This window comes from Serpula lacrymans (genome assembly GCF_000218685.1).
Source record: "Serpula lacrymans var. lacrymans S7.9 unplaced genomic scaffold SERLAscaffold_6, whole genome shotgun sequence".
In the NCBI taxonomy this organism is placed as follows: Eukaryota; Fungi; Basidiomycota; class Agaricomycetes; order Boletales; family Serpulaceae; genus Serpula; species Serpula lacrymans.
In genome coordinates this window covers 772,133-792,079 of record NW_006763295.1, presented here as the reverse complement: position 1 = coordinate 792,079, position 19,947 = coordinate 772,133, and the positions used below count along the sequence as shown (strand labels likewise).

At 46.7% G+C, this 19,947-nt stretch overlaps 8 protein-coding genes across 8 annotated transcripts; 4 read left to right on the top strand and 4 right to left on the bottom strand.

Annotated features, from left to right (window-relative positions):
* Positions 1–1,876, top strand: SERLADRAFT_348280 (uncharacterized protein; the record flags this gene model as incomplete). The annotated part of the gene is made up of 8 exons (XM_007317408.1): positions 1–414; positions 468–629; positions 682–1,035; positions 1,089–1,191; positions 1,243–1,286; positions 1,339–1,443; positions 1,497–1,696; positions 1,753–1,876. The coding sequence occupies 8 exons, from the start codon at positions 1–3 to the stop codon at positions 1,874–1,876; spliced, it is 1,506 nt and encodes a 501-aa protein (XP_007317470.1).
* Positions 1,877–2,616: 740 nt separating this feature from the next.
* Positions 2,617–4,919, top strand: SERLADRAFT_465355 (uncharacterized protein; the record flags this gene model as incomplete). The annotated part of the gene is made up of 5 exons (XM_007317407.1): positions 2,617–2,675; positions 2,755–2,927; positions 2,994–3,186; positions 3,242–3,329; positions 3,388–4,919. The coding sequence occupies 4 exons, from the start codon at positions 2,816–2,818 to the stop codon at positions 4,333–4,335; spliced, it is 1,341 nt and encodes a 446-aa protein (XP_007317469.1).
* Positions 4,920–5,139: 220 nt separating this feature from the next.
* Positions 5,140–6,571, top strand: SERLADRAFT_465353 (uncharacterized protein; the record flags this gene model as incomplete). The annotated part of the gene is made up of 1 exon (XM_007317406.1): positions 5,140–6,571. One exon carries the CDS (start codon positions 5,232–5,234, stop codon positions 6,276–6,278), a length of 1,047 nt encoding a protein of 348 aa, XP_007317468.1.
* Positions 6,572–6,953: 382 nt separating this feature from the next.
* SERLADRAFT_437096 (uncharacterized protein) lies at positions 6,954–8,468 on the bottom strand (the record flags this gene model as incomplete). Its single annotated transcript, XM_007317405.1, has 7 exons — positions 6,954–7,137; positions 7,209–7,438; positions 7,505–7,614; positions 7,694–7,886; positions 7,955–8,058; positions 8,120–8,172; positions 8,248–8,468. The coding sequence occupies 7 exons, from the start codon at positions 8,466–8,468 to the stop codon at positions 6,954–6,956; spliced, it is 1,095 nt and encodes a 364-aa protein (XP_007317467.1).
* Positions 8,469–8,616: 148 nt separating this feature from the next.
* On the top strand, positions 8,617–9,920 carry SERLADRAFT_465347 (uncharacterized protein; the record flags this gene model as incomplete). Its single annotated transcript, XM_007317404.1, has 6 exons — positions 8,617–9,108; positions 9,177–9,225; positions 9,286–9,310; positions 9,368–9,379; positions 9,434–9,526; positions 9,580–9,920. 5 exons carry the CDS (start codon positions 9,209–9,211, stop codon positions 9,679–9,681), a joined length of 249 nt encoding a protein of 82 aa, XP_007317466.1.
* A 434-nt stretch (positions 9,921–10,354) lies between these two features.
* On the bottom strand, positions 10,355–11,810 carry SERLADRAFT_465344 (uncharacterized protein; the record flags this gene model as incomplete). Its single annotated transcript, XM_007317403.1, has 2 exons — positions 10,355–11,578; positions 11,645–11,810. 2 exons carry the CDS (start codon positions 11,788–11,790, stop codon positions 10,525–10,527), a joined length of 1,200 nt encoding a protein of 399 aa, XP_007317465.1.
* Positions 11,811–14,135: 2,325 nt separating this feature from the next.
* On the bottom strand, positions 14,136–14,649 carry SERLADRAFT_387106 (uncharacterized protein; the record flags this gene model as incomplete). Its single annotated transcript, XM_007317402.1, has 1 exon — positions 14,136–14,649. One exon carries the CDS (start codon positions 14,625–14,627, stop codon positions 14,457–14,459), a length of 171 nt encoding a protein of 56 aa, XP_007317464.1.
* Positions 14,650–17,064: 2,415 nt separating this feature from the next.
* On the bottom strand, positions 17,065–19,055 carry SERLADRAFT_407768 (uncharacterized protein; the record flags this gene model as incomplete). The annotated part of the gene is made up of 13 exons (XM_007317401.1): positions 17,065–17,258; positions 17,307–17,610; positions 17,657–17,705; positions 17,839–17,873; positions 17,930–18,007; positions 18,051–18,131; positions 18,167–18,190; positions 18,264–18,380; positions 18,438–18,575; positions 18,627–18,639; positions 18,724–18,860; positions 18,917–18,999; positions 19,049–19,055. The coding sequence occupies 13 exons, from the start codon at positions 19,053–19,055 to the stop codon at positions 17,065–17,067; spliced, it is 1,260 nt and encodes a 419-aa protein (XP_007317463.1).
* Positions 19,056–19,947: the final 892 nt, after the last annotated feature.

The following is a 19,947-nucleotide window of genomic DNA, read 5'->3' as shown; positions in this document are numbered from 1 at the left end:
ATGGGTGCCTCACCGTCGAAACCCTCCCCATCTGTCGTACGTTCGTCAAAGGCAGAGTCTATCAACGAGAAAGACGTCCTTCAGGATACACCACCATCCATCGTCACCTCTCCATCTTCAGCTGACGGGTCCATATCTTTGTCTAATGTCGCTGCATGGGAATCGTCAGCTGCAGCGGACCCAAAGCTTCAGCTTGCTCGCACTATCCTCTCTCACACTGACATTCGTTCTGCCCTGTCTTCGCGGTCCGCGCATATAGCCAACGCTCACGTGTTCAACACAGAGGTCGACTTCAAGACTGGCCCAGTCACCAACCAAAAGTCAAGTGGTCGGTGCTGGTTGTTCGCTACCACGAATATCCTTCGGTATGATATCATGAAGAAGTTGAAGCTGAAGGAGTTCCAGCTATCTCAGGTATGCGCGGCCGAATAGCAAACGGTTCTGTACCGAGTCTGACGTGTCAACAGTCCTATCTTTTCTTCTGGGACAAGCTCAACAAGTCCAACTATTATCTTGAGCTCTCCATCGAGACTGCTGATCTCCCAATTGACGATCGACTTGTGAACTTCCTTTCTGATGACCTTATCAGCGATGGTGGTCAGTGGGACATGGTCGTCAATCTTCTCGAGGTAAGGGTCTCGTCGTAGTTGTTATTTACACCAATTCACCTTGTTTCTGTAGCACTATGGTGTTGTTCCCCTACAAGTTTACCCGGAATCCTTCCACTCTTCGCTTTCCGGTCCTATGAATTCACTTTTAATGAAGAAGCTCCGTGAACACGCCATCACCCTACGCTCACTCAGCAGCTCCCTACATGCAGATTCCTCGCTCACTGCAGAAACTATCCTTGCGACGCTACGTGCGAAGAAGGAGAAGCTCATGCAAGAGATTTATACCATCATGAGCGCGACATTAGGCGTGCCTCCGAAGCCTGACGAGCCGTTCACCTGGGATTATTATGACGAGAGCGGTAAAGCAGGAAAGTGGGAGGGCACCCCAACTGAGTTCTTTAAGGCATTTGTTGGAAAGTACTCCGTGAGCACTTAGCTATATGTTATGGCTTTCCAGCTGCTCATGACCATTTCTAGCCTATGGACAGCTTCTCCCTTATTAATGACCCGAGGAACGAATACTCTAAGCTGTACACTGTGAGCAAGCTTGGTAACATATGGGGTGGACGCCCAGTTCTGTGTAAGTGGACAAGACACTCACCCTAGCTGCTCAACACTGATTATCTCGCAGACGTCAACACCGAGATAGAGAACCTGAAGGCCGCTGTGGTTAGAGTATGTTCTATCCCTTTATGAATCACGTGTATCGGGCTAACATTGTATATAGTCCATCAAGGCTGGCCAGGCTGTATTCTTTGGATGTGATGTTGGCCAGTCTTCCGACTCGAGCGGTGGTGTAGGAATTATGGATACTGACCTCTTCGAGTACGAGGTATCAAAGTATTACCTTCCTAGGTCGCCCCTCTGCTCACCTTTTCTCCTTAGGATGCATTCAACATCAGTCTCTCCCTCACGAAGGCCGAAAGATTGCAAATGAATGAATCTGCTATGACACACGCCATGGTCATTTCTGGTGTTCACATCGACGAGAACGGTCGACCCGTGCGGTTCAAGGTGGAGAACTCCTGGGGTGAGACATCCGGAGAGAAGGGATTCAACGTGATGAGCGAGAAGTGGTTCGACCAGTGAGTTTTCTTTCAGATACATCTTTCGAGTCAGAACTCAGGTTGTACATGTGCAGGTATGTGTACCAAGTCGTCGTCCACAAGTCGCTTGCGCCCAAAGAGCTCGTCAAGGTGATAGAGGACGGACATGCAGTGGTGCTACCCCCCTGGGATCCTATGGTACGTTTCCGAGATCGATGAATCCGCTTTGTTCAACTGCTAAATGGGGATCGCTTGACTAGGGTGCTCTTGCGTGACCGATGGTCGATCCCCTTACTCATGTAGACGGTATGCTTGATGCAGCATTTTAGCTGTATGTTTTCGTTGGCGGGACTTTTAATCGTTTGTTGTTGAGTGTACTATTTTGTATACTTTTCGTTGTGCTATATATTTTGCAGCCGTTCATTAAACCGTTTTGTGGAGAAATGTCTGAAAGGTGCTAATTGACTTGCCTAAAATTTTCGTCGCAAGAGCGTGCTTGTAAGATATTCTCGGGCTGGCGCTACCAGGCCACCGATTACTTGAAGGGATCACCCGCCGGCGCTAACCGCATGTTTCTCCTAACTTCTAGATTGGCATGTGGGTGGATCTGTGCAACCTGGTAGTCTGGTAGTTACCAGAAGGACCGACATCTACGGGCTTGGCACCAGCATCGCCCATTGTAATGAGTACGGTGAGCAGAGCAGGATATCCCAACGCGGGTTATGGATCACTCTCGAGCCTCGTTTTGCGCTTCCAGGTACGCAGCGGGATGAACATTCCGACCCCCCTGAACCGTATGCAACAAAAAACTTATCAAAATCTATCTAGATGCTTTTGTATTCCGACACGCGCGGACGTGCCTTGCCTCGTCTGTCTCAGCCCTGTTGTTCTCGACATTTCTCCGCCAATTGCAGGTCCTGCTCAAGTCAGAATGACAGACAACAAATCACATTCTGGGGAAACGCTTTCACAGCGCCTAAGAAAAAGAAGACACATCAAATTCTCAATTGACGCCCAGGTCAGTTCGCGTCTTTATCATCCCTTAAAAGACACTATGTACTCAGCATGGGGCAAATTCATTTTATCCTTTTTTCCAGACATTCTTTTTTCCAGACTCTAGTACTCGTTTTTTACAGTATCTTTTCGTTCGTTTAAAGCATGCCTTTTCCTCGCAGGAATACCAACAACAACAATAACGGAGGCCTCGGTTTCTTTACGATGGTCGCCGCCGTCACGGCCGGGTTAAAGCTCAAAGAACGCTGGGACGATTGTGAGCTCGATTTTCATGCAATATTATGCATCGTGTAAGAGTTATCGACCTAAATCGCGATCCTAGATAGAGCTATCCCCGGCGATGAAGGACGGTTAGCGTTGCACAGTCCAGTAGATCCTGCTTATATGGATGAGGAAGACAACATCGGATTAAACAACAGTGCTACCTCAAATGGCTTCCTCTCTACAGAGATACCTCAAGTAACAGCGCCTAAGAGAAAACGCAGCAAGAAGTGGTGTATCTGCTGTGGTTTAGAGTAAGTGTCTTGAGTGTAAATTCTTGCATTTCCCAGCACTAAGGGGGGTCATCAGCTGCGGCTTGTTCTGGAAGGCCTTCGGCATTGTCCTTCTCATAACGATTGTGTGGAATGGCTTGAAATTTGGCAAATGGCTTGTGACCGTACGTGACACTTTGATGTTCCAAGTAGCTGACCCAGTAAATTGTTCCCGTTCACTAGCCTTCTCCCACTGGTCTGGAAGGTTTACCTGCTTATGGTGCCTCGTTAGGGTGCCCCTCTGCATCCCACATCTACATGGGATCCAAAACAAACTTTACTGTTCCCGTCGGCACCGAATCCGAACATTCTCTGGAAATCAGCGGAATAGCTTCTGGTACTTTGGTCGTGGCTGAAGGAGCGTCAGATGCCACCGAAATAGTCTACGAGTTGATTCTCCGCAGAGATGACAGTGATTCTTTTGACGATACCTCAGTTGGCTCGACCCAGGAGGGCCAATTTGTCCTACAGACCCCGGTTTCAGGATCCTTCTGCATGCGGTACGATATGACTGTCTACATCCCTCGCAACCTGAAGAAACTCCAGCTTGCATCTCGCTCCACCACCCAACTCAAATTCGCTACAGAAGGAAACGTCGTGCTCGACGACATGTCTGTAACCCTCTATGCTTCGAACGATAATCTCAACCTGCTCCTTCCCAACACAAATATCCAGGCTACGCGGATGTCCCTTGAGGTCTGGCGCGGTTGGGTCGTTGGAGATATCTCGATTGTCAACTCTACCACCATTCAGACTAGGAATGGCGATGGTGTGACCAACGTCCATGTACACCCGGATCCTCAATCGTCCGATGTCGCTTACTTGGAAACCATCTCCGGTGCGGGTCGTACGGACGTATTCTACGAGAGCGATCCTAGTCGCTTGCATCGCGTTATTTCAAGCACACACACGTGCGAACGGAAAGGCGACATGTACCTCACATACAAAGAAGCGGAATTCAACGGCCAAATCGATCTCAAGTCACAATCCTTCACTGGTCATGGGGTCCAGGGTATGATTTCTGCAGCACCTGGCCGCCCGAATAGCGAACTGCCTTGGGTTGGCAATAAAGATGGTGGAGATAGCTTGAAGATCAGGTCTCCGCAGGGATGGGTGGGACTTTACTTCTGAACGTATCTAGGACCTTCTGCTTCAACCACTCTCAATTCATGTCCGCGGGTTCTCGAGCGATCTGTGTGTTATAGGGCATTTGGAAATCAATGACAGAAAGAAAATCATGGACAAGCAAAATGAGCTGATTTCAGCTACGTGTAATGGGATGACACGTTGTGGTCCTATTTATGAACCTATATCGATGTTATCTGTAGATTGTATGGTACCACTTCAGTCGATCCAGACCTTCCCCATTGCTTGTTCAGTGCTGATATGTCAGATCTTGACAATGCATGATCATATCTATAAACAAAGTTGAGTTCGATATTTTGAAAGTTCGCGCTCGATCAAGTCTTCTTGTAAGACGTAACGCCACCTCGAACGAACGATAACGACACCGTCGATCGGAAGCTAATTGATATGAGCAAGACAGCCTATCTTATCTTGGCGCGGGTGCTTGTATCCCTGATAAGTCGACTTGTATATCACTTCATTGCCAGGTATAGACACTCGAAGCTGGCACGAACAGGTGTGAACACGTTCCATCATGCACATTCTTTTACTTGATGAGCGCCGCTCGGGATTCCAGCTATCCATCGATTCCATGCACCTGTTCTTAGCCATGCTATAATAACATGCCCTTCATCACGCAGAGTGTTCGTGAATGCCATGGAGCTTCTAAAGGTCCATATACCGAGCGCACTGCATCTTCTGCAACTTGGGTATCATAGTGACCGTATGTCGGACTCCGAGGTCTTATAACATTTACGTAAGCCAGCTTTCGAGTCACAACAAGAGCGGGAGTGGGATGGAATATTTATTGTGATGCACTTTTGGTAGTCTCTGTGATACACCTTAGCCACAGTCGTAGCTTGACAAGGGGAAAAAAAAACGACATACCCATTGATCCCAAAATGAATATCTCCCTGTCACTTTTCCCGGTGGACGTGAGTTCACCAGAGGAATTCCCAGCACTCGTTCATCTCTTGTCGGCACACACGCCATATTCCCTGACCGTGCTCGGAAGTGTTCTGAATTCAGTCAATTCGCACCCTCGCAGCAGCACCATAAGCGCTGTGGACCCTTCCAAGGTGCTAGCATGGACGTCCCAACCCTTGACCAGCATCTCGCCATCGGACCTCTATTCCGTACTGGTATTCAATCCCATCAGTCATCAGTTTCGTTATTTCTGTTCAGCAGAATCGTCCCCCAGTTCTCCGACAGAGGGAGAAGAGACGCATGTGTTGAACGTGATCCGATCAGTCTTGCAGCTCTCCCTCGTGGAGGCCCCAAAATACTATTCAGACCTGCAGCCATCGAAGACGACTACAATGGCAGCTCCGACAGAGAGGAACGAGGATGAGCCTGGCATGGCTCTGATAGGTGCTGTACATGAGAAATGGGCGTCGTGCTTGCGTCCTCTCTCAGCCAGCCAAAACCCGTGCATGCGATACATTTTACCGCCTATACTTGCAAATGAAGAGTCGAGCGATTCATCTTCTGACTGGCTCATTTCCCAACTCCAAGAATCCGATATCGAAACTGTGCGCGGGACCTCGCACATTCCACGCTCGAAGGAGTATCTGCTGTCACGTTCTCCCTGCTCCGTGTGCATCAGGGATCAACCTAGTGAAGGAAACAGTAGTGGAACGCCAGTTGCGTGGGTACTGATGCATGCGGATGGAAGTATCGGAACTCTCTACGTAGATTCCAAATTCAGAAGAAGAGGTCTGGCACAGTTAGCGATGAGAGAGCTTGTGAAGAAATTAGACTTCAGGAAAGGGGGATTCCTCATTTCAGAGAACGACGATCTTGGTGGGGGAGCGCTGGGGTGGAACTGGACGGATACTGACGTGTATAATGGTCAGGGAAGAGGGTTTTTCGATTCCTTCGATGGTTGGCAATACGGCTGGACAGGTCATTGGACATACCTTAATGCTCTATCTCACGAAACGACTTGATTAGCCCTAGATATCCCAAACGGGTTTAGGGCTAGCACCGAAACTACAATCACTTTCCTCGTTGTTGTCTCTCAAAGCACACTAACTCCAGGGCATTTAAGTGATATGTTCATGCAGGGACCCAAGATCAGTCAAGTTTCGGTGGCGTGGCTTGAAACTATGCATCGTGCCTTCACGTCCAAACTCATGGGCAACTCTTCCCTCTTGCATATATCGAAGAATACCGGTCACAGTATTTCATAGCTGATGCATGTATTCACTGTTACCATCTGACCGTAAAGCTTTCCCTTTTTCAAGCTTCAAGGTTATTTATCACCGTAAAACGTGGAAGAAAAACGCACTGCATACCTACCAAATAGTTGCTGATAGTCATCGATTAACTGAAAGTGCTTAATGGAGGTCAGATTGAACGAGTGGATGTAGCACAGCACAGCATGGTCTGCAATAGAAATTCAACACGTGAATGATCTAACTTCATTATGCAGCGCCGAGATGCAACATAACCTTGGCATAAGTAAAGACGTGAACAATCGTACCGCATTACATGCCATAATTATATGATTCGCATTATCGTTGAATAGAGGATTTGAAAATTCCTTCCTTGTCCACATACTGCTAGCGTCGAATTAACATCGGGTAAAACCAATCCTGCTAAAGAATGTCCTTGCGTTTCGGTCATGTGAGTGTCCGTCTATGGAAGTATACAGGTACAAATGGGTCTGCGGAAGAAATAGGCGGCGGGGGAGGTGGGGGTGGAGAAGATCCTCTGCGAGGTTTGAAAATCAACACGATGATCAAACCGAATATGATCAAGAGCAGGAGAAATATACACTTCCGTCGACCTGTATTCTTTTGGTACCTGTATTCCGATGACAGGGGGGAACGCTAGTAAGAAATTGCTTTCGAGTCACATCTACACATTCACCGTACCGTGTTGCAACATCCAACTCTTTAACGGCCTCAGCGACCTGCACCGAGGTCTGTTCAACGTTGTACTCCACACTATCAAGAAGGGTGCCTTGATCAATGACCAGAACTGATAAATCTTTAAAAAGCTCCGCCAGAGAAGCTATCGAATTGGCAATTTCCGTGAGTTCGCGATCACGCAGCCGGATATCGTCAGCCAATCTGTTGTCCAGCACTTGAGCCTGACTTTGGTACTACAAATTTGAGTAAAAAGGGGAAACTGATGAGCCGAGATTGTGGATGAAGATGGTATAACTTACAGCGGCTTCCACATCTTCGTCAACTGCGGTCATGCCTTCTAAACCACGGGAAGTGATTGTTCCTGATGCAATAAGCAGATCTTGATTTTTGATCGCATGCCCTTGCAAATCTAAAACAAACCGAGGATAAGGATGTCAAAACCGTTTAGTCCAGCTGAGTTAGAGAAGCCCGATGGAGTGGGCACGTACTTTCCATGTAAACACGTTGCTTCTTTCGAAATGTCGAACTCAAAGCCTGCACTCTTGCAGCAAGACCTCGTTGCACATTTTTTGCGGCTAGAAGCTCGTGTTGATTGCTTGGGACGGCGTGAGAGGATGGAGGGAAAGTGTGAGTCTGTCCTGGGCCTATCCGTTGAATGAAAGTATGACACCGGCGAAAATCCTAATCATGAAAGGTAAAATGGGAACCAGAAGTAAGAATGGGTCAAGCAGGCAGGTTGATGAATTTACTTTGGTAATGTCGGTCGTTGCCGTCTCTATCTCCTTCTCCTCAGCACTCCGGTCCGCAAAACCGGGTAGTACATGTCGTGCATGGAGCTTGTCGAGCGCGGTTACTAGAGGTAAGTGACCAGAACATCAACTCGGGTAGAAAGGACCAGGACGTGTGAGACATACTCTTAACTTGAGTGCTGGCTAGAATCTCCTCGACCTGTTCGGATATATCAACCCTGCATAGACACGAGACAGGAATTAAAGATGTCAGAGAATCCAAGAAGCGCATCAAAAACACGTTTAGATCCCACCATTTTGGAGGCAAGTCTGCGTCAATTGCAACGTGTCTTGAGTTGGCGTTTATAAGGCCTTCGCTTTCGTCTGTGCCGGTATACGGATCATCGTAAGAGAGCTGGGGGCGAGAGAAGTGGGATGAGCGTGCTCGTGAGTCTCTATATGAGATGAAAAGAAGTGTCCTTGAGCGCGTCGTGGGGGACGGTGAGGAGGACGAGGACGAGGGTGCGGTCGACATTCAAGCTACATGGACTGTGGCGTGACGCTGTGTGTCGTTGTTTGCAGGAAGTTTCATTGTAGCAAACAGAGACAAAGCGGTCCGGCAGATGTCGGCATGCCGTGACTGCATTCCCGTGTGCTGTTCTTCCGTCAAGGTTTTATTGTCCACGGCCTTTTTGCAGTGCATCTGGAGGTATTTCTGTGAGCGCGGAGGTGCGGTGATGGTGGATGTGGAGACTAGCCGAGAATTCAGTTGCTGGGGGATGTGTGGATAGCCAATCCCGGGTGATCGGAGCTTTGGATCCGTGCGCTGCAGACGGTGTTGTCTCGTTCCTGTGACCCCGCATTTCTACTAAAATACCACTTAGACACGTCCGTTTCCGAACATACTACACCGAATCCCTATACTGTCTCTCTTTCCCGCTTCTGTCCTGTCACATCGTGTCTGATCTCTCTTCATGGTCTTGTGACTCTCCTCCAGTCTTTGCCCATCAATTAACCTCTACAAATCCTTCTCTTATTTACTCTATATCCGGTCCCTCATCTAATTTTCACTATAAAACCCCCTCCCTCCTTGACACCAACACATTCCCCCCACTTTACTTTCCTCGCCGTCCTTTCTTTCTCTCTCCCCGCATTTACATTCCCACATCTTCACCGTCGGTATCTTCATTGTCTTACCCTCTTCCGGCCTTCCAAAAGTAATCACTGTCCCCCTTTCCGCCAGCCTATAGCTGTCCGCCACACACATATTTTGGGATGTGCAACCTAGAAACGTCAGTTCCTATTGGCCGTTCCTATTCTGGTCGCTGCTGACTGTGCACGTTTTTTCACAGCGAAGGAACAAAATATGGCTGCGGGGTAAGTGACTTCTCCTGTGATCTTCGAATCCCCACTCACAACCCCGCGCCTCTCCAGCATTACAAAGTGGTGTGTATTCACTCCAACTCAATATATTATTCACCCTTTTGACCACCGTATAAGACGAAGAAAGTGAGGAAGCTAGACTGCATGAGTCCTTACTGCATCCATTCGTCTCGGCACCCAAGTTATTGTCCAGACTGCCACTGTGACCGAGTAAGCACCTTCGTATACCGTTCTCGCCAGCACTCAATTCGCAATTTCCTTAGTTTTTCGGTCCGGATGCAAAAGAGACGATCACTCTCACTACCAAAGAATACTGCACATCTTGTCAGTACTGGTTCAAAGGCGGCGCGCAACAACGTCGATAGCGTTGGCGCCATTACTCTCCCCGGCTAAGAGTCTGCTCCCCTATTCCACGTGTATTTAATCTCTACAGTCCTCGTCTTCACTATCATACAGCTGCTATTCTTGCATGTCGCTCTGCCATATTTTTTGCTCTGTGTATTATAATTCATAGTTTTGTCTCTCATCACAGACCTATGTCACCCATATCATGATGATCCATATGCATGTTAATTAACCTATTAATATTCACGTTGCATGCCCCAAATCGTGTGTTTTCTTATCATTTGCCTCGTTCACATCACGAGGGACGAAGATGAACAACACATGTTCGTCGCTGGGTGAATGCCCCAGCGGGTGTGATTCAACCCCGCTATGTTTTTCCTGACGTTCCTCGAGACAAATTCCGTTTCAATCAGAAAAGACCGGGAGCAGTAAAGAACGATGACGTCTGTGAAACGCCGACAGGCCCCACACCTACTGAGGTCGCACCACAGTTGCTCATCTTAGCATTCACTTTCTGTTCCTCCTAGCCCGAAAGACCGGATATTGTCGATGCAGTGGGCTGAGACAAAATCGAGGGTACCACTACGTTGCAGCCACCATTTGGCCTGGTATGAATGCTCGTTTGTTATTATAGTTTTGGACATCCAGCGTGGTTCAGCTCCACTCATTTGCAAAATATACGAGCTGCAGCTTGAACTCAACCTCGTCATATTCTCCCCAACGTACCATGCGTATCTAGTGTAAGTCATATGCAATTTCTGGTGAGTAATCTAAGGAAGTAACCGTTTGGTAAGTACACTACTGTCATCTAAAGTGCATGTCCCTTGAAAACACCGATTGTAATATGCTAAACGGATGAAATATCACCATTTGACGGCCAACCCTACTACCTCGCTCTCTACTGCCCGATATTCGGTTCTAAAAAAATGTCTACGCCTTGATTCAGCCTCCACGTCCATAGGAACTGCCCACTCTGATGGTATCCCAGTGACTCGAGGGGCACACAGATCCATTTTTACTTGAGCGGCTAGGCGATCCGCACGAGCTATCGATGTCTTCGGATTTGAGGAACCTTGCGGACCTGGCGATGGAGGTGGCGTAGGTAAATCGTGCCAGTATGACTTCTCCACCACTTTCGTCCACTCCTTACTGCCCCACTTTGGTCCTTGCAACATCGTGGCCGTCGGATCGTCTCCAGACTCGGCTCCAGGTAACTGCACACCGTTCTCCCCCCAGTTTCTAGGGTAACCTTCTTCGTCTTGCGTTTTTGTTGAGGCGAGTGCGATGGGCTTGAGTTGCCCACCTCCATTGACGCACCCTCCAGGACATGCCATCACCTCCACATAGTCGTATCCTCTGTCTGCTTCGCCATCGGCGTTCTTCTTCAGCCTAGCGCGGATGCCCCCTGCCATGCGTCCTGCGGCACCTTTCCCAACCTGTACGCCAGCCTCACGGCCCACTTTACGGACGACATTCTGGAGGTTCCGGAATCCATAACATTTGGCGCCTTTAAATACGACCTCGCCCGTCTCCTGATTTCGTAGTGTATATTCCTCATAGTCTGAGGTTCGCACGGTCTTGAAAGAAAGGCTGGTAGGTCCATCGGAAACACGACTCATCGCTGATATCAACGAGTGTAAGTATGATCCGGAACTCGTTCCAGGGTGAGACAGGAGTTCCGGAAGGAACTGCTCCTCATGGCTTGGAGAGCTAGGGGTAAAAGGCGGCGCATCCTCGCTGTCTACAGGAACGGATAAATCCCAGCCCTTTTCTCGCATCATGAGTTCAAGTTCTCCCGTTGTGATGACACAATCAACGTCCCTTGTCGAATACATTTCATTATAGAAATCCTGGCGCGAGGCCTCCAGCTTCTTGTCATAACAAGGCATAACAGAGACATGATAAATCTCATCAGGCCTTCAGAGGTAATGGTTGAGTAAACGAAGAACCATTTTGTTATGCGATTTGATCCGTGTGACGTACCGTTTCCCCCATTGGTTCCCTATCCAAGACTTGACCAATGTGCCCATGATCTGTTGGGGACTCTTGGTACGAGCAATAAACGGCAACATCTCGGAATGCGCTTTCTCAGCATAACAGATCCACCCGGGACATGCACTCGCAAGCATAGGGAGCTTCCCTTCACCTCGTTTCCTCTCTAAGAACTCTTGCGTGTGTTCGAGCAAAGCAACATGTCTTGCAAATGTGGTGTCATATACATGCTCAAAACCCAGAACCTGCTTACAAAACACTTGTACGCGGCGTAGAATTTGCTGTAGATTCACTGGCGAACTGGAGGTGGAAGAGACGGACGCCAAGAGTGATGCTAGGCTTTGCGGTGCGATCGAAAGCACGGGGACCTTGTGCGAAGGCGAAGAAGAGGGGGGATTCACTTCTAGGAAGTTCAGAACCTCCGTATGTGACTGCATTGTGATCAGAACAGATTCGGCCGACGTTATGCACCCACTTTCGGATCCAGTCAGGAAAAAGTTGACAATCGATGAGTAGTATAGTACGACGAACCTACATGCAAGACAATCGTTAAGACTGATTTGAGCTTGTTGTAGCTTTTTCTGCGTATTCTGAGGTGCCAAGTTCTGTGATATTTCATGTGTAGAGACTTCGTAGTACGACCCCGTGGAATCAATCTTGATTTCAGTCTGAAGATGTGGATGAGCTATTGCCTACAGCTATTTTAAACGAACGCACAGATGCTGCTCCTGGCTCTTCAACCTCTTCTGGAACGTTCACTTGTTCCACTGGCTTGATGCAGGCTTGAGACGGGGTAATGAAATCGTTCAGATCGGTGAGCGTCTACAGAAGTATACCCATAAGCACAATATATTGTGAACTCCTCGCTTAGGCTTACGAGTGCACCAGAAAATGCCATTCTGATACGCCTGGCTCTGAAACTTGCTGAATTGCAAGTGGTGGATCGTAATGAAGTAAGTGGACTCTGGTATTCGGAGGTCTGCTCGGAAGTGACAAAGATGATTTAGATTGGACCTGACAAATCGTTCCCGGCATTTCGGGCCGTATGCCATAGCAGTCTCCCGTACACGTCCAATACTATCGTTGGACAATAGGTGCAATTGGTCCGGGGAGAAGTTGAATAACTCACCAGTCGTTGAGCTTTAGACTGTCGGAACTTGACCAGTAGATATAATTTTTAGTTTTCTAGCTGCCTATGTAGAAAAATAAGCAAGAACTTGAAGCATTGGAGCAGCGGAACAAAACCGGAAAGACGACACATGTTTTGGAATGGTTCTGCAATTTCTGGTCACACTGGGTCACAGCGGCACTCACAGACCAAATCAGGCGGAGCTTACAAGTCAAATTCCGCCAGGTCACACCAAGTCCTGACGCTGGTGGTATGTGCGGTACGTACCGAAGCGGAGCTAGCGGTCCTTGATTGATTACCTTGGTGTGTGATTGCCTGTTTCGGTCGCCTAGTCACGACTCCATCATTGTTTTCGTTTCTCCAGACGCTTTGAGGCCTTGATCAGCTCAGTAAGTATCTGGCATTGTAGGGGCCTACCTATTGACGTTTTCTAGAAAGATATTGCAATATTCCCAGCACGAGATCTGGTCAAATCTGGCCATCTTTCCCTCAAAATTCACACTTCTGGAGTTCAAGAGCATAGTGTCAGGTCTGTCGTTGTTGCTACAGATAAGCTATTCACTAAATTCTTTCACAATTATATTCTCTATACTATATTCTACATCTGATAATTTTCTAGCTACCTGTACAGTGATCGTTGAGCCTCTGGAGGCCCAAGTGCATATCTCTTACTGGTTGCATCCGGTGTCCAACAATAGTAATGGAATATACTAGAAAAATATAATGCCGAAAGGATATTAGTGACACATTATTGAGTTGCGCCTAACCTAGGTAGGACATGCGTACAATAAAAAGCTGTTTTTATATGATCGAGGTCAGTCCAAGGATACCGGGATGAGGTTTTACGTAGTTATTTGAGGTACAGTGTTCAGGTATCGTAGGGATGTAGTAAGGATGTTCAACAGATATATGCTACTAGACACATAGGCGCTCTCGTAGCTAGATGTAGGACAGACATATGAGACCACACATCTGCCCTATAAGCGTGTAATATCGTCTAGACACCCAGTCGATAAATCTGATTATAATCTAATATCTGTTCTCACTATCTCAAATCCTTGCGTCTGAATGTAAGAACGAGCGAGTAACACAGCTTATTGTCCACCAAAATACAATACATAAATTTGTAGTGATAAACAACATATTTATGTGCAAGTGTGATCCATTAAATAAAGGCGCAGATGTGAGGCAACGCTAAACTATAACAAAAACTAAACCTATCTCCTTCTGCACTTGCAGGGAGTAAGGGTCCAATGAGCTTGAGGTCGACAGACGCTATCAAATATAGCGAGTAGAGGACTTTTGGAGAGGTAAGCTTCAAAGGTTCTTGTTGAGGAGTAAAGCGGGTAAATTCAGTAATAGAAAGCTAAGGAGCTATACATGAATAGGTACGTCTTTATATAGGGAACTGTCCGTTCCTCAGACCGAAAGGAGAATATACGAAAAGTGGTCTGAGGAATTAATCAACCAATAAGAAAAAGGGAGAGTAACTATCGTACGACTTCTGGCTTGATTAATCAGCAGGTGAGAGACTTGTACTAATAATAGGAGATTGTCACGCGTGGTCAGGAACCGTATCCTCATGATGAGGTACGATTCTAGATAAGGCGTTATTAGTATCACCAGGCTTTACTGGGGCTTGGAGCTGGTTGGCGAGATGCCTACTACCAGTCCCTACCCAGTGTGCTGGCTAGCTGGGAGCGATGCCCAGTCTCTGATCTGTGATATAAAGTGGTAGCGATGGTTAAGAAAGCCTGTGAGGGCTATGAGAAGTAAGGTGGCAAAGGATACCTCTAGCCCTAGAGCCAGAGGTGTAACGGGAAAAGTGTTCGAGAGCCAAGACATAATGAGGATAAGAAGAAAATAATAAAACGGTCCTTACAGCAGAGCTCAAATACATATTTTAAGTCAAAGATACAACAGCGTGAGGGAAAAATAGACCTGCATGTGTGAGGAATCGATTTTTCTTATCGCATTCCCAAAGCTATATAAGAATATATATGGTTTAAATAAAAAGAGGGAAATGCTCACATCACCAGAATGCAGTGACTGCTCTGACCTAGAATAATTCCAGGAGACCGCTTGAACAACTGGGGTTGCAAGTGATTTGTATTCTTCTGCTAGAGTTACAGAAAGTTGAATGGCCTATAAGATAATGCACAGGATTAATCAACAAAAAGGCAATGAAGGGAAGTCTAGATACTTACAATGCCACCATCAACAAGATGCCTTGGTAGAACACCCGGTGTCGATGATGAGAACTGTTGTTAGAAAACCACACACAAAGACAAACTAACAAACAATCCTCCCAGATTCCACGGAACTTGTTTATGGGCTTTGCCTCCTAGAACAGTGGAGTGGTCTGGTTGTTCGTGGGGTGGTACGTATAAAGATCCTTCAAAGTAAAACCCAGAGGTGTATGAGTGTGGGTTTTGAGGAGGAGGGATAGTTGAATTTATAGAAAGATAGGGGCTTTGTGGCGAGTATAGACGAGCACTACCTTGCTAATTGTAGCACAAGGTAGGTTTGAGAACAACAAGGATGACGAGGTGACGAGGTTCCCAGTGATAGCAGGCTCCTGACGCACAAATTGTAGTGCTCAGAAGGACTCTAATCAAAGGGGATGACAATCACTTTTCAAAAGTGACGAGTGACGATGATAGCAGTTAACAGTGGTAGAAGTGGTAAGTGTTGTGACCACACTGGATCACAAGTAGCAGAGTAGTGAACTTGAGAGTAGAGAAGAAGTCTGGATTGGAGTTCTTGTTTTTTTACAAGGTAAAATACAGGGGTTTATATAGTGAAAGAAAAGTAGGCTATGCACAGTATAGCTGTGCAAAAAGAATGAGAAAGAACATGAAGGAAGGAATGTATGCTGACGAATCCTGCGTAGGTAGTACAGGATAAGATTGTCAAAAAAAGGAAAAGAAAGAGATAGAACAATGAATGCTGTGAGTAATGTCACAGGTTTGTACAGCCATAAAGTAAAGTCCAATAGCAAAAAGAGAGCAGGAAAATCATGATGTCATGGGAAGATGCAGTAAATAAAGGGCAAGGCAAAACACTATCAGTATTAACACAGTTCCTTTATTGTCAGTCAGGCATTCTAAAAAATATGTGTCTATAAAAATGATTCAAAAATCAAAAATAATTGCACTGTAAATGAATGTTCTGCTGAAGAAAAAGAAACTGGAGCCACTGGTCCACCACCTAGTCCAAATCCGACAGTTCCATGGCCTTACCAATGGACTGGTTGTGTTGGACCACCTGATCAAACGAGGGAGGGAGAGGAGTAGTTCCAATTTGGAACAAGTGAGTCCCAGGCAGCGTGTGGTAGGTGTAGCTGTAGCGAAGACGATGGACAAAAGATAAGTGTACCCAAGTGAATGGGACAGCGATGAACATGGGCGACGCAAGGGGATGAACCTTCTCCAGCTCAAAAACTACCCACCCACGCTCCAACCAGGCAAGACGAGCGACCGATGTTTTGATAGTATATGATGGCAGATCGACGTCATGAAGATGGACCTGTTGCCCTATTTGAACCGGCCGCCAGGGCTTTGCTGATATTAGCAGTGGCACGTGGTAGTCAACGGATCGGCGACGGAAGCGGATAGGAAGTGGTGACATCAGAAATGGTGGGGGTGCAAATAAGATGAGGAGGAGGAGGGTGGAGGTGACGGAAAAGTGGATTAGAATGGGGATCCAGAAACGACCGTCAGGTGAGAATAAAAAGGAGAGGAAGGGGCCCATGGTGGGGCTAGGCAAAGGAAGGGGAGTAAGGGAAATGACAAAAGCGAGGGCGCAATGCAATGTGTAGCCAGTGGCGACGCGAAAATTTGCCGAAATGCCGAAACACGGAAAGTACCGGATGGAAAAGCAAAGGTGAGCGTGACTGGATTGCCTAATAGAGGTGGTGCTGATCAGCCACAAGTTCGAAAAGGGCAATATTAATTACTATTCCATGTGGCACTGTGCCTGTGTGGCGCAAAGGCGAGTCTTTTTGAATATTCGCTTCGTTATTGACACCTGTCCATGCTACCAATCAACTTTGGTGCATGACAGCGCACTGAGCAGTGATATTAAGGAAGTCATTGATAGTCCGCATTAACTTGGCTAAATACACCTCAGTATTGTCAATTTCTGTGTGCCAGAGGAGGACCACAAGTTCTCCGATTAATGTCCAGGCATCAAGAACACTCTGTGGGACCAGATTGTGAATGAGAAATGGCATAACCTGTGCTAGACTTTTGAAATGCTTGCCTATTAACCCGCCATTATACTAACAGATGTAGTCAGCACTCATGGATGGCACATTCAAACCTTCTTTGTCAAAAGAGTCAAGACGGCGGTGGAATGTATCAAGTGTTTTTGCTTTGTCGAGTAAGAAAATTGTCTGGCCCCAGAAGTATTTGACAACGCCCAGTAGCACTGTATGGAGGATCTCTGTCGGAGTATCCAGGTGGATATTCAAATCTACAAAAAATAAGCATTCATAAGCATTCATATTAAGATACAACCTACTATCCATTCCTAAAAGTGGGTTGATAATGGCCCCAAAATCAGCGCCAGGTAGCATTTCCCCAAGTAGTTTTTCCTGTGCAGCCCGTATGTCAGACTCAGACATTGCAGAACTACCTGGGGGATGTTTGCAGAGCTTCTTTCCTAGTTCAACCAATGTATCGATGATTTTCACCGTGGTCTTGTCGCTTATACCAGTAGATGCTGTTGCGGCCTTGATCTTCTCTGTAGCACCTGGCTTGAATGCCAGTTCAAATTGTTTGCTGATTTCTGCAGCCGTATGCTCAGGAGTGCGTGCTTCTCCTGACTGTAGTGCCGATTAGCAATCATAAATTGATGATGAGACCACTTACCACAAAAATGCTATTATATCCTACTTCAGATTCTTTATACTCTTTTGTCCTGCCAACATGACATGTTCTTCAAAAGTAATTACAGCAGAGTCCTGCATGGCTACATTCCTCTGCTTGCATGGGATTGTCACCTGCAATAAAGAGTTTATTGGGTATAAGTAGCACTTCTTTGTCAGTTTTACAGTCCCAGGCAGCAATGCCAGTTTTTGCAGCTTGGCTATTGAATTTTTGTTTGAGACAGGAAACTTGAGAGTAAAACTTGACGGGACTCACACAATTGATTGTTTCATGGCTCGCATCAGTTCCATGGGTGCTGCATGTGGGGAAGAGGCCACTGTTTTGAGATGTTCCCTGATACATCGTCCATGAATACAATGAGAGGTACCATATATACCATGCGGTCATCTGCTTTCTTGCAAAGTGGATGCGGAGCAAGTGTTGCATATTTTTTAGAGGACTCTGCCACGGGATTAGTCTACTAGTGTTAATATGCTTGTGTTCATCACACACCTGTAAGTCCACAGTCCAGTTCACCTGGGTACGGAGATATATCTTGGAATGAACGATAAAATGTTGATACAGGAACAATTTCTTATTCATCATTTACGATAAAGCCAGCCTCTGTTTTTTCAACCGCACGTCCGAGTGCATAGAGTTCTTTAGCCTTGGCAGGATTGTGTTTTAGTCCATCCTTTGCTAAAGAATAGGACCCCATAAAAAAGTGCTGTGGGATGTAATAGTGACCTGAAGACAGCTGTAAAATCTCATTCATAAAGTATACATTGTCTCCTACACGAGCTGCTGGTGGTGAGCGACCCTCTTTCAAAGACTTATCACCATGCCATGTTTCTGACATTCCCTCGCCAGCATCTTCAGGAAAATCTTGCATCCAATAACAAATGAGGGGATTGGAATAATCCTAGAGCAAAAATAAGACAGATAAACAGATTAGAATTAAAACCAGACTAACCTTCGCAATAGCGCTGCCTATATTATTTATGTAGAACACATCACCTGAAATTGACGTTGTTTTTTCGGTTGGATTTCCAACCAACTCGCATACACACTCCCTAGTAGTCTTGACTGCATTCATAACAGGTACATCTTGAGCTCCTAGCTTCTTGGCCCGCGAAAGAACTGCCGACTTCTGCTGTTCGGAAAACGGTACACGTGCTGACCCAAACAAAATAGCAGTGAGGAAATGCTTGATAGAGAGGGTTAATTAAGTTTTTGCAATGGTGGTGAAATAGTTCAACTTACAGCCTTTGATTGCCATGGATAGTACAATGAGCCTGTAGGTACTTTTGCGTTTAGCTGCAAATGACATTCATTGGACGTCTCAGCTGGAATACAACAGTTAGTAAGAGCAGTCTGAACAAAATACACACTCACTTGGCATTTCAATTCCGAAATCATCTTCAAAATGTTCTTGAAGGCCAATCTCATCAGCCAAGGGAGCAAGGTGTGGGGTGAAAAATGTCTCTCCTGCATTTATGGAGTCCTTTAACTGCTCAAATAGGTCCGTAGAGTGTGCTCCGCCAATTTGATAGGTACGGTGTCATGCACCAAAGTTGATTGGTAGCATGGACAGGTGTCAATAATGAAGCGATATTCAAAAGACTCACCTTTGCGCCACACAGGCACAGTGCCACGTGGAATAGTAATTAATATTGCCCTTTTCGAACTTGTGGCTGATCAGCACCACCTCTATTAGGCAATCCAGTCACGCTCACCTTTGCTTTTCCATCCGGTACTTTCCGTGTTTCGGCATTTCGGCAAATTTTCGCGTCGCCACTGGCTACACATTGCATTGCGCCCTCGCTTTTGTCATTTCCCTTACTCCCCTTCCTTTGCCTAGCCCCACCATGGGCCCCTTCCTCTCCTTTTTATTCTCACCTGACGGTCGTTTCTGGATCCCCATTCTAATCCACTTTTCCGTCACCTCCACCCTCCTCCTCCTCATCTTATTTGCACCCCCACCATTTCTGATGTCACCACTTCCTATCCGCTTCCGTCGCCGATCCGTTGACTACCACGTGCCACTGCTAATATCAGCAAAGCCCTGGCGGCCGGTTCAAATAGGGCAACAGGTCCATCTTCATGACGTCGATCTGCCATCATATACTATCAAAACATCGGTCGCTCGTCTTGCCTGGTTGGAGCGTGGGTGGGTAGTTTTTGAGCTGGAGAAGGTTCATCCCCTTGCGTCGCCCATGTTCATCGCTGTCCCATTCACTTGGGTACACTTATCTTTTGTCCATCGTCTTCGCTACAGCTACACCTACCACACG